Source organism: Cydia splendana, chromosome 5, assembly GCF_910591565.1.
Source record: "Cydia splendana chromosome 5, ilCydSple1.2, whole genome shotgun sequence".
Classification (NCBI taxonomy): Eukaryota; Metazoa; Arthropoda; class Insecta; order Lepidoptera; family Tortricidae; genus Cydia; species Cydia splendana.
The window spans coordinates 21,125,089-21,138,079 of record NC_085964.1 but is presented as its reverse complement, the minus strand read 5'-3'; the positions used below and the strand labels follow the sequence as shown (position 1 = coordinate 21,138,079).

General features: G+C 37.5%; 1 protein-coding gene across 1 annotated transcript; it reads right to left on the bottom strand.

The window, feature by feature from the left end:
* Positions 1 to 248: 248 nt before the first annotated feature.
* Positions 249 to 1,841, bottom strand: LOC134791147 (protein cbp-1-like). The gene is made up of 3 exons (XM_063762166.1): positions 1,772 to 1,841; positions 966 to 1,097; positions 249 to 464 (listed from the first exon to the last, which is right to left on the bottom strand). The coding sequence occupies exons 1-3, from the start codon at positions 1,784 to 1,786 to the stop codon at positions 261 to 263; spliced, it is 351 nt and encodes a 116-aa protein (XP_063618236.1). The 5' UTR covers positions 1,787 to 1,841; the 3' UTR covers positions 249 to 260.
* Between the last annotated feature and the right edge of the window lie 11,150 nt (positions 1,842 to 12,991).

Below are 12,991 nucleotides of genomic sequence, written 5' to 3'. Positions count from 1 at the left end.
GGGTGGCTGAAAAATAACTGCATTTTCCCATTGCCAGGGAAGTTTTAGCATCATACTGAGCAACTTTTGCTATGCGAACATCCCCGAAATCGCGAAAAAAAAAATTTGACTGTTTCATACATTTTGGCTTATGGGAGGGTAATTTTTTTTCGCGATTTCGGGGTTGGCCCCATAGTAAAAGTTGCTCAGTATGATCCCAAAACCTCCCTGGGAACGAGAATGCAGTTATTTTTTAGCCACCGTGTATGAAACGTCAAAACTTACAGGAGATCCACAGCTCCATGCCTCTTAACACGTGAAAAAGTTGTATTCAACGCAAATTTCTGCTTTATGCGAAAGCAGAACGGCACCTGGCACTTCTCATCTGTGCACTTTTGGGCGTGGTAGCCGAAGAACTTGAAGAGAAACTTGCAGTGCAGGCAATTTGATCTTTGTTGGCAAATAGCAAAGTGGTCCTTGAAGGCCTGTAACAATATATATTAAGTTACATTGTAGGCAATATTATAAGTTATAACTACAAGGAGAAAGTATTTATAAGTCGACATCCAGGTCACGCAGCGAGCCCGTAGCGTCAGGTGTTATTATGGTAGGTATAGAGGTCCTCCGGGTTGCCTAGATAAATTATTTTTTTGTGCTGGGTTTGGTTTTTCAGGCCGCAGTCACACAACCATCACAACTCTCGTTCTATCCCCTTAAATAAATAGAAGCATAGTCGACATCTAATGTCAATTAGCGGATTTATCAGTACCGCTACTTGACAATAGATGTCACGACGAACGAAAAGTAAAAACAAATGAAAACTCGTGGTAAGGGCTGCAGGATGTGAATTGTTTGTTAGTAGAAAATTTGGAAAATCTAGGCTCAAAGATGGATCGAATTCCATACAAAATTTAAATTTTGTGCCTTTTTCTACTGACAACTTTGGCGCCTGTCCTTGGTTAAATTAAATGTAAAATTGTAAAGACCTTTATTTTCAAACAAATTGGCTGGCTGCAGTCCTCATCCCCACACGAGATAGCGTGTTGGAACTTCGCCACTTGCTCGCGCTTTGCAAGCTCATTCTCATCAACATTGGCTGGGCGTACGTCTGCGTTTTCCTGTAACAAAGGCTTTATTCTTAGACAGGGTTGGGTGGAGGAAGCGAGGGGAGGCCTTTGCCCAGCTGTGGGACACTAAACCAGGCTAATAAAAAAACCGGGCAAGTGCGAGTCGGACTCGAGCACGAAGGGCGCCGTACCATAATGCAAAAAACGGCAAAAAAAAACGGTCACCCATCCAAGTACTGACCCCGCCCGAGGTTGCTTAACTCGGTCAAAAATCACGTTTGTTGTATGGGAGCCCCACTAAAATCTTTATTTTATTGTTTTTAGTATTTGTTGTTATAGCGGCAACAGAAATACATCGTCTGTGAAAATTTCAACTGTCTAGTTATCACGGTTCGTAAGATACAGCCAGATGGACAGACGGACAGACGGACGGACGGACGGACGGACAGCGGAGTCTTAGTAATAGGGTCCTGTTTTACCCTTTGGGTACGGAACCCTAATAAAAGGAATAGGGTACAAAGAGTATGGTAAGGTACAGTCAAGTTGTTAAATATCAACACGGGCAGAATTCCAAAATAAGTCAATCGCATCTGTTCATTGTCAGACATCATTTATGAAAATTATTTGAGGGTATGTCATACTTTTTTTACAATTAAAATTTATTTAAAATAAAGGTTTCCCTGCATTAAATATAGCTAACTAGATAAATTGGACTACATGCTTACTTGAGCAGCATCCATGGTTTAAAGAATTGAACTCTGTCACTCGGCAGAGGATTCTGCAAACTCCTGGTCCTGGTGAACACAAGATATACTATTGTGTGGCTTTCTATCAGCAAATGGTCCTTATGTACATGGAGCACAAGGGCCCTTTAGGCATGGAACACCACATAATATTATACTTATTAAACAACAATAAAAAGTTATACAATTTTGACTATTAGAAGCATTCCCTGGGCTGTTCTGTACAACACATTTTATTTTGTGTACTTACCTATACAAATTTATTTTGCAAGTTAATGCAAGTTTATGATATTTTGTCACACAGAAAATAAATTTCTATAGTTGCAAATCTTAAGAAAATACTAAAATCGTGTTTGTATGTATGAGACAACAGTAGATAAATACTTGGGAGACTCTTCTTTCGAAACTTTCAGAAGATTATTATAGACACAAAAGAAACTTATGCAGGGAAACAAAAAGTATTATAATTATGGCACTAAAATACTTTTCCAAACAGAGATAAATCTCTGCAGTTCGCATTCAAAAGTATCTGTTATCTTGTCGTTCTACATTTATATATATACCTCTTAAGCTGTTAAATAATGATTTTAATGTGCAGTCTGAACAACTATTTTAAGTTTATCTAAGAAAAAACCGTTTCCAAGGTTTGTCAAATGGACCCTTATTCTTTCTGTTGCTCTAGGTGCATTGTCATAACAAATCAGTATTAAATAGTGAATAGAATCAGGCGTTACTTTGCGGAAATCCATACTAATTAAAACCAAAATATTACTTTGCTAATCCGCGAAAAGATAACGTGCTAGTCAATCAGTGCTAACCCGTTATACTTACTTGCGTATTTTTACATGCAATTAATATTCCCACCCTCCCACCGCAAAAATAAATACGCAAATAAATATAACAAACCACCACCAAAAGAATAAACCTCGACACGTGTTTCGCCTCTCTACGAGGCATCCTCAGGAGTTGTTGACGGTCTGACGCCCGGCAACGGAATGACCTGTCTAGAATGGTCGGCCATATTTATACCTTGACCACTCCCCCTACCGTGCAAGTGTGAGTGAGATGGAAAAATTCGTAATAACGGCGATGACGCAACATTCAATTGTTCGTTAAGAATCATGCCCCTATTGTTGTACCTAATTATTTCCAGTTGTTCCAGAACACCCAAACGCAATCCCTTTTCGCAAACATGTAAAATATCAAAAGAATGATTCTCAGATAAAGTGTGACCTGTATCTAATAAGTGCTTTGCAAAATTGGACTTCTCTGGATGGTTATGTCTATATGACGCAACATGCTCTTTATACCTAGTAGTGAAACTACGGCCCGTTTGCCCCACATACACTTTATTGCAATCGTCACAGGTAAGCTTATAAACTCCAATTTGCACACGGGACATGTTATTCACCAAGTTTTCCGCTCCTCAACCTTGGTTGGTCTCCACTCCAGGGGCCCTACCGTGAAAATCGAACGATAGAGCGCCGTCCGCACGTAAATTAGTTCGAACGAACCAACTGAAGCCTACCGGGAAACTCTTTCGTTTTGGCTTACGTCTTTCGAATCCATAGAATTGACCGACGTGAATGGAATGAACGAACCTAACGTTAAGTGTGCATCACACTTCACATCCTACGCTGGGACATAAAACCGGTAAATTAATAATTTACTTAAAACTGAGTTAGATATACTTAAATAATTAGTTTTACGTACTTATAACGTACAATGATACTAAAAACCTTCGTAGAATAAGTTTTAATACCAATTTAACATTTTTTGCTGTTTGTCGAATATAATTTTAATAGATTAAGCAGTAGCGTCAAGACTGTCAATGTCAAATTCATTGTTTACTGTCTCATGGCTGTCTTGATGTCGCCGATGTTTGTCTGTTGTACCACATATTTTAATATTATAAAATTTGTATTTACATTGAAAAGGTAAGAAAATCTTTACCTTGTCTTTAAAAAAAACTTTCTAAGCAGAAGAAATTACCGTTATAATTGAAGTACTTGACGACTTTTTGAAACTATGTATCACAATGTACCTACTTTTGATTATTTTAGTTGCTTTTAAACATATAAATTACTTCCTAGTACCCGATGACTTTCGAAACTACATAGTTTCGTTGCATACTTTTGGTTACTCTCGCTCGAATTATGAAACAAATAAGAATAAGATACTTGTTAAACAGTGAACAGTTGTAGTTTTTACATAAAATAATTATTTTAGCAGTTTAAAGGATAATTTTAAATAAGAAGCGCTGGTGGCCTAGCGGTAAGAGCGTGCGACTTGCAATCCGGAGGTCGCGGGTTCAAACCCCGGCTCGTACCAATGAGTTTTTCGGAACTTATGTACGAAATATCATTTGATATTTACCAGTCGCTTTTCGGTGAAGGAAAACATCGTGAGGAAACCGGACTAATCCCAATAAGGCCTAGTTTCCCCTCTGGGTTGGAAGGTCAGATGGCAGTCGCTTTCGTAAAAACTAGTGCCTACGTCAAATCATGGGATTAGTTGTCAAGCGGACCCCAGGCTCTCATGAGCCGTGGCGAAATGCCGGGATAACGCGAGGAAGAAGAAGTAAGTTCTTAAGGTCAAATAGTCTATTGATTGTCCGCGGCTCCTGTAGCCGGTTATTTTAGAAAAATATGCTCTAATTCATGTGTTTTTTTAGTTCCAGACTAGTGGGAATCACAATGGACCTACAGTGAGCACCCTGGCAAGGAATATGTTCAAGCTTATAGCTTCCAGCTATTGCTGGAAAATGGAAATTTCTATAATGATATGGAGGCCAACAAAGGTAGGCATTTTTACAGATTTGGATCACAGTAACGTTTCGTACTCATGAAACTATCCTGATTGTGTATGAGATAATCTACGATTTTCTTTCACTTTCATACTTTCTTTGAAATAAAAGTGTCTGCCCAACGCCAACTAGGTACATGGGTACCTACTTACCTAGATGCCAAGTAGGCTGGCTACATACTTATATATCCTATACCTCATGCTTTAAAGGTCTACAAATGTCTAAATTATAATAAATAAGAATAATTAGATTTGACATATAAACTTAATTTCAATGTCACACCGTTCACTGGAGTATGGTTTAATACAATAATTTGTATATATCTAAATATAATTCTTGTTTTTATTAACATTTCCACAGACTCCAGAGCATGTCTGGCAGCGCCTCATAGGGCTATCCTGCCCTCGACTCCCAGTCTACCAGCCGCGCCGGTCCGTCGCCTAATCACAACTCCAACCCGGTCAACCGCAACAGGAGCCACAAGAATGTGAGGTGGTGCTGGAGATGAAGGTGATCGAAGCCAACGACCACTTATACACCCGCGAACTGATGCGGTGGAAAAAACTTTGGTCTTTTTTTAACATTAATTTTATAACTTTATTTGCTTAGACTGATTTGAAATATTCTTTATTGAAAGTGTATAATGTATATAGAGATTTGTCCGATTTATGTTAAAATAAAAAATAATAAAATTATACGCAAAGTATATTTTATTGAATTTAGCTATTTTTATCAGTACACGGAAGCGTCGCGACTATATCTCGCAGATCGTCGGGCAGTGGTCGAACACGTAGTTGGGAGATTTTCAATAAAAAGTTTGTCTTCACATTAACATTGTTTTATTTATTAATTTGTGTAAAAAATTTAACAATTTTACCAGGCTAAGGGTTAAGGGTTATATTTCCCACGTATGGCACTTCAAACATCTGTTCTATTTTTGATGAGTAAGACATTCAATTGTCATTTTCGAAATGTCAGCCTGGTAAAGGGTTAAAATTGTATAATTATATTTTAAATATTAATATAATAAAATTCGGGACTAACACATTCAGCACATGCACAAACAGGCGGCAAATGGGCAGAAGCTTCCTCCTCCTCCCTTATTGTCTACATTCGAAAAGAGTTAGTCAGACCAAGATATTAAGCGATTTTTATAGCACAGACGCGCAAATGTTATTTAAATACATAATATCATAGAAATTTGGTATTTAAAATACACTTGCACGTTTGTGCTATAAAAATCGCTGCATACTTATATTGGTCTCACTCTAATGTCATTTACATATTATTGACTAATCATTGACTATGTTTATTTGCACATACAAGAGTAAGAAATAAAATAGCCTACCTAACCTTATAAAATTATTTATCATAGGTACATTTATAACCGTTTCGGTGCGGTTGGCACGACAGGCGTGTCATCAATGATTTCAACGTATGGCGCATGACACGACAGGCGTGCGATCATATTCTATGGCGTAAGGTACGCCTGCCGTGTCATGAAATAATTGTTCGCCGCCACAGCCAAAAGTTTTCGAAGTTTACACAACTCAGATATAATATAACATTTAGATTTTTACATTACAAGTCTTATATATTTCGTTCGTGTGTAATTATTCCTTTACGAGTAACATGTTTGCTTATCGTTATGTACTACTACACTGATTGTTTTGTAACAAAATTCTGCCATGGAATTTTGAACAATACATACATCTTAAAAAATAAACACACGCATTATACATCTTTAAATTTTAAAGTATTCTATCTATCTATCTTTGTATATCTACATCATTTATATCGATGGTCAAATATTCAGAACTATACTAGACAAAGTTATGCAATCATAGTTAATAACACAATCGGCACAATCTGTGTCTGGTTAAGACACATATTTTAAATCCCCCAGAAACAAATGTAATTTATTGTACCTGCTAGGTATATTACTCCGTAGTCAACTTGGCCAATACAACTCTTAGTGCTGCTAATCGTGTATTAGTTTAACTAGCAGGTACAATAAATTACACAATTTATTCCTGTAAAGGAGGCGATTCAAATATATGTGTCTTATTATCCTTATGCCTTACATTAGCTTTCTAAGGTGAATTTAATAATTACCACAGCATGGCCTCATAGGAAATAAGACTAGTTTGCTAGCCTCTGCTTATATAGTAGATAAGTCTTAGTCTTCTTCTATACTACGTAGGTACGGGGCATTGGGTAATAGTTGCATTATCAGCTGGTAATGTAGCTCCTTGAAAAGCCGGCAGTGTTATTTTCATCGCCGTCGTCGGGAGTACGGTCTTCGCGTATAGGCACAGCACGGATCACAGATCAGACAGTAGTGGCCATGGTGGTGGTGTAACTGAAACATCATAAGAACTGGTATTAGAATTATTACTATACTTACTATGTACTAATATTACTGTTTGACATCTTCATTACATTACTAGGAATTTCATTATTATTTAGAACAGCGGTAGGCAACAGGCGGCCCGTGAACCTCTCACTTGCGACCCGCGAGCCCCCTTGGCTATTTTGTATGTAATATTGACAAACGACAATGTTTGATAAAGTAACACATATTAACAAAGTGCGGCCCGCTTCAACTTTTTAACTACTATGTGGCCCTTGGCTGCTAAAATGATGCCGACCGCTTATTTAGAATACTAATTTTATGATTCTTATTTTCTTTAGATGCTAGTTTACAATGACTTCGCCATTTTGAAAGTTTTCGACGTGTAATAGTTACATGTCGTTGAAGTGTCGCCGGGAAACAGACACACACCAACAATGTGCGTGCCATCCCTGGGGAAAGCGTATCTAAGTATAAGCCTATAGTAGGACCTATGCCGATGGTTGTTGGATATGTCGGCGAATGAAAAAGCTTTCTCGTCACCCCCCAATGCAAATCTACACAATGGATGGTTAACTTCATAGCTACAGTCCAAAACGCAGACATATTCGCAGACAAGTGGCCGTCCCTACAACGTAGTATCAGGATTTTTTTAAACTCTGCCTATGTTAGGTACTTAATATCAGTTTTTTTTTTTAATATCTAGGTAACTTAGTAATACATAATATGTATGTTAGAGATAGTTCGAAAAGTGTATACATATTTATGAATTTTATGATACTGACTATGTATTATTAACAGTATAAGTGTCTTGGCATCTTGCAGCTGTAAACTTATACTTAGTGTTTGCCTGAATAAATAAAAAATAATAAAGAACTGCAAATCAGTGTCCATAACACTAAGTTACCTTTTAATATCCCAAATGTTAGCTCTATAGTGGAGCGCGCCTTCTTTTGTATGGCATTATAGCCTCGGGGATTCTTCTGCGGCGCCGCTTGCAGAAATCATAAGGTGTCCCGTGTTCCCGCAGTGGATACCCGGAGTCTTCTAAAATTATAATAAGCACATTATATTAATAGTGGGTTAATATCTGCCTAAAAACCATCGCTGGTGTTACGGAACCTTTCCTGAAGGCCGCAATGGAAACATTTATTTGTAACTAACACAAACAAACGAAGAGTCTCTCACCCTAAATGCATATACAATAAGCGGCAATTATTGCCGTTCTGTCAGGGATAATAATATAAAATAAGACACAATTATATTCCTATTATTTCCGTCCTCCACATTTTGCAACTAGAGTTAGACCAAGATAAGGCTGCAACGATATTGATAGCATGCACAGTGTAGGTAAGTGTTATTTATGCGTCATAATTTCATAGAAGTTTGACGTTTAAAATAACAGTTGCACTGCGTATGCTATCAGAATCATTGCAGTCTTTTCTTGGTCTAACTCTAGGGTCATTCGAAATATTTCGTAAATAGTTTCCGTGATGAGCAAAACCTTTTAGCAGCCAAGGGCCACATAAGTACATAGTTGTTAACAATGTTGAAGTGGGCCGCACTTTATTAATATTTGTGAATTTATCAGATATTGTCGTTTGTCAATATTACATACAAAATAGCCAGCAAGGCTCGCGGGCTGGGCTGCAAGCGAAAGATTAGCAGGCCGCATGCAGCCCGCGGGCCGCCTGTTGCCGACCGCTGCGTTAAACCATTAATGAACCCCTGACGTAACATGTGCATCTATGTCTGTCTGTAGTACGTAGCTCCCAAACACACATACACTCACACAGGCTCATTGATCTTACTGTAGGATCGTTTAGTGTATGATTAAGAACACAATATATATTTATATAAATTATTAAGTTATAACATACCTACCTACCTAATGTGCGCTATTTCGCTGGTACCACATGCCCGCTGCTCGAAGTAGTCTTGACTAATGCTATTGCTACATATGAAGGCGTCGTAGGTTGCCCTGCCGTACGACGCGTCCATGTTAATGATGTAGTTGACTTGTTCCCATATCTGAAAACCGAACGTTACATAATGTTAATTTATATTTCACCATAGTACGAATTTAGTTAGCTTAGCTCCCTTTTGCTTGTATTGTACAATTCTAATTTATTCCTTTTTTTTTCAGTCATCCACATTTTACATCTAGCGTCATTCGACAATTTTGTAAATCATTTTTTCCATGATGCGCTAACTAAACGATTAATTGATTGTGTGTGTGTGTGTGTGTGTGTGTGTGTGTGTGTGTGTGTGTGTGTGTGTGTGTGTGTGTGTGTGTGTGTGTGTGTGAATTAATAAAAATGAACACACACACATACACACACATGCTTATTAATATTACTGTGGTATCGTAGTGCGTGATTAGAAACACCAAATATATTTATATAAATTATAACACATACCTACCTAATGTACACTATTTCGCTGGTGCCACATATGCCAGCTGCTCGAAGTAATCTCGACTAACGCTGTTGCTCCATATAAAGGCGTCGTAGGTTGTCCCACCATACGACTTGTCCACGTAATTGATATGATCCCGTATCTGAAAACCAAACGTCAGTTGTTGTTAATTTCTGTTTCACTTTAGTACGAAGTTACAAAAAAAGGAAGTCAAATTCAAATCAGGAATATTTTAGAGTAGGTATACAGTAGTATACACATCTTCTATAAACTCTGGAAATAAGTAATGTAAGGCTTAGTAAATTAAATAAATTAATAATCCATACTTTCATACTAATATTATAAATGCGCGTAAAAGTGTGTCTGTCTGTTACCTCTTGACGCTTAAACCCCTGAACCGATTTGGATTAAATTTGGTATGGATATAGTTTGGGCCCCGAGAAAGGGTTAGTTTTTTTCAATCATCGTCATCATTCCACGCAGACGATGTCGCGGGCAGAAGCTAGTAATTAATAAATATCTTGGACACGGCGCGTATAGTACCTACGTCGATTCCTCTCACTGCGGCCTTGACCACCGGCAGCTTGTGCCTTGCCCCGCTGCTGGCGGCATTCTAGGTTAGTTTTTTTAATAATATGTTTATATATTTTTTATTGATTTGTGAATTTTTTTATATTCTACTTATATATTCAAATCGTAAAAACCTAAAAGCTAAGACACAAATCGACCTAGTCCAATAGAAAGCTAAATACAGCTTGTATTGTGAGTACTAAATGAAGATATAATTATACAATAGATAGAATAATATAAAACATTCATAACTCCGGATCATATATCTGTGATAAACACAGAAATAAATACCTTTACCAGGATTCGAGCTCGAAAATTCCTGTTTCATTGACGGGGTCACTACCAACTGGGCTAAGAGCTAAGAGCCAGTTTAAAATTAAAATATTTTGGGATTAGAATAAACTGGTTAAGATTATTATTCCACAAAATTATTTTTACACACATGGAAAACATGAAATATACTGATCAATATATCAAACTCCTAACAGGATAAAGAGGCAATCTTTTTTATAAGGTATACTAAAGAGACAACTTTCAAAACATTATTACAATAGTATACAGTAGTATAAATAAGAGGTAGGTTTTTTTATAAAATTGCCCTTCAAAACAAGCACAGAAATAGACAAGCTGTTTTAGCTGCTTCTATTAGACTAATAATAATAATATATCTGCCGGAAATAAAATTGCGTATCATTTTATTAGGCAGTCGTCCGTTTTATACCATTTATATCCCTTAGCCCAGTACCTATCATCACCATCGCTTGCACGCATTAGCCTAGTTAATTTTAGATACCATCAACTCTCAATAGTCCTTACACCCTGGCGGATGGTGCCTCTGCATGCGTCCCATGACGCGGGCAAGGGCAGCATCCGCTCGGTTTACCCCCTACATTTCATTAAGTGTCAAAAGGGACTCACGTGTTGCCTACGGCTCCGCGCACGCCTCCCAAAGGTCCGGAACACCATCGTTCCGTGATGGAAAAGATATACAAGAAGCGGTCTTTATATTCCTATGGCCCATGAAGGGTCACGTGTGTGCATCGAAAACCCCTGGAATGCAGAATGAAATTATTAGTACTTAATTTATGAAATATGATATAAGATTAATGTGCATTACTTCTAATGTACAATGTATGTATAACTATTTTTTTGAGAAGAGCCCTGCTAAGTATTTACTGAAATACTGGTTAAGTACTACTTAGCATCAATTATGTATATATGTAAACTTCTTTTAGAATTGGGTAGATACGTAATTATTGTATGTAGGTAAGATTACCTACATATAAGGAACACTGTGTATAGATAGAGTGGGGGCTAGAACAACCTTAACTGTAAATGTTTTATGTATTCATTTATTTTAACATTTCAATCAGGTAAGAAGACCCATATATTACAAATACAATTTGACTGTACAATTCTTCTTTTTAAACCCAAGATTTTTTTTAACAATATCTATCAGTATATTTTATAAATTCATATTCATTCATGGTATATTAAGTAGTGTGTGCCAGGTACTCACAGTATTATTTTATCTGATATGAGGTTATTATAAATAATGTAAACAAATTTCACTTACCCGGCTTTAATGATAGCCCATACTGATAAGACCGGGGTAATTTAGCAGTTGGACACCGCTTGCTGAGAAACAGGCATCCATTTGGTCCCGGCCCACTTCATCTTGATAATCTGCTGCCATAAAAGTTTAAATGGAAAAATAACGTAGAAGTACACTACTTTGCGAACAACTCAGTTTGAATCTCGGCATTATTTATTTATGTGATGAGCACAGATATCTGTTCCTGAGTCATTTGGTGTGTGTTTTCCATGTTTGTATTTATTATATATCACAACATAAGCCTTCTTGAGCTTATTTTGGGGCTTTGTCAATTTGGGTAAGATTGTCCCATAACATTTATATACATATATTATTAAATTAATATCTTCTGTATAATACAAAAATACATTCTATCAAATGGTATATTATTTCAATTAGATACTGACAGACACTACATAGCTTCCCACCAAGGTAGAACTTTGAATACTTGAAACATACATCTTGCAATGCTCTAGACCTTTTATTGTGAATGTTCAATGTTTTGACTATTTGATTAATGACTTACGAAATAATCTAAAACGTATACCTTATTGAACAGGGTCCTACAGCTATTTCGTCGTGGATGCAGCGTGGTATTTACAAACTCCGCGTCCAGAACTTTCACTTAGCGGATTTTTTCTCGCATTAGGCACCTATACAAGCGGCTTGTAGCCGGATTTGTTCAGCCAGGTTCTCTTGCGACAGAAACATCTTTGTAATAGTTCACAAACAAACAGTACAATTTCACGCAGCACGACACAATCAACTATAATAATAAGATACACGAAGGGCATGATACCCTATTATGACAGAATGAAATTGCCAGGTCATGAAATTGAAAAAACAGGAGCACTGCTTTGAAACTGCGAGTTGATCGAGCATAATCCCCAAATATCTATTTATTCATCCCGCTGCAGTGCTCAAAAACCGAGGACATTCAAAATATTTGCAAAACAATGCGCGGATTCACTGCCACAAAAACGGGATAAAAAGCTGAAAGGTGAGTTATCTGGCAGCACTGTGATAAACGAAAGAACAACGTTAGCTCTTGAGGTAACGTGTGTTTTGACAGTTCTTTACGAATTTCGTGCTGTCAAAAACTCCGAAAATTGCGTTTCGCGGTAGGTCTATGGAACGTTATTCGATCCATAATCGTCTTTCGAACGGGCCGCTCGATGACGGCTGTCTTCGCGGTAGCAAACCGTGTTTTATCTGTCAGAATTGCCCGCAATTGACGATTTTCGGTATTCGCGGTAGCCCCACAGTTTGTAAACGAGACTTTGCTATATGTGCGTAGCACGGTCTCGCTGGCACAGCGGAGTGTAACGGAACCGAAGCCTACGGCGGACACATCCATTTCCAAACACGTCACTAAACAGGCAGTATGGCCTTTGGTCTTAGCCTGTCCAGAAGGACAAAAATAAACTAATGTCAATGTCATAATAAGAAAATAACATAACC

Bases quoted from the DNA above. Each gene is read 5' to 3' on its own strand.
- LOC134791147 (XM_063762166.1), bottom strand. The intron at 465-965 runs GTCTTTACAATT...ATATTGTTACAG, and splicing joins CAATTTGTTTGAAAATAAAG to GCCTTCAAGGACCACTTTGC.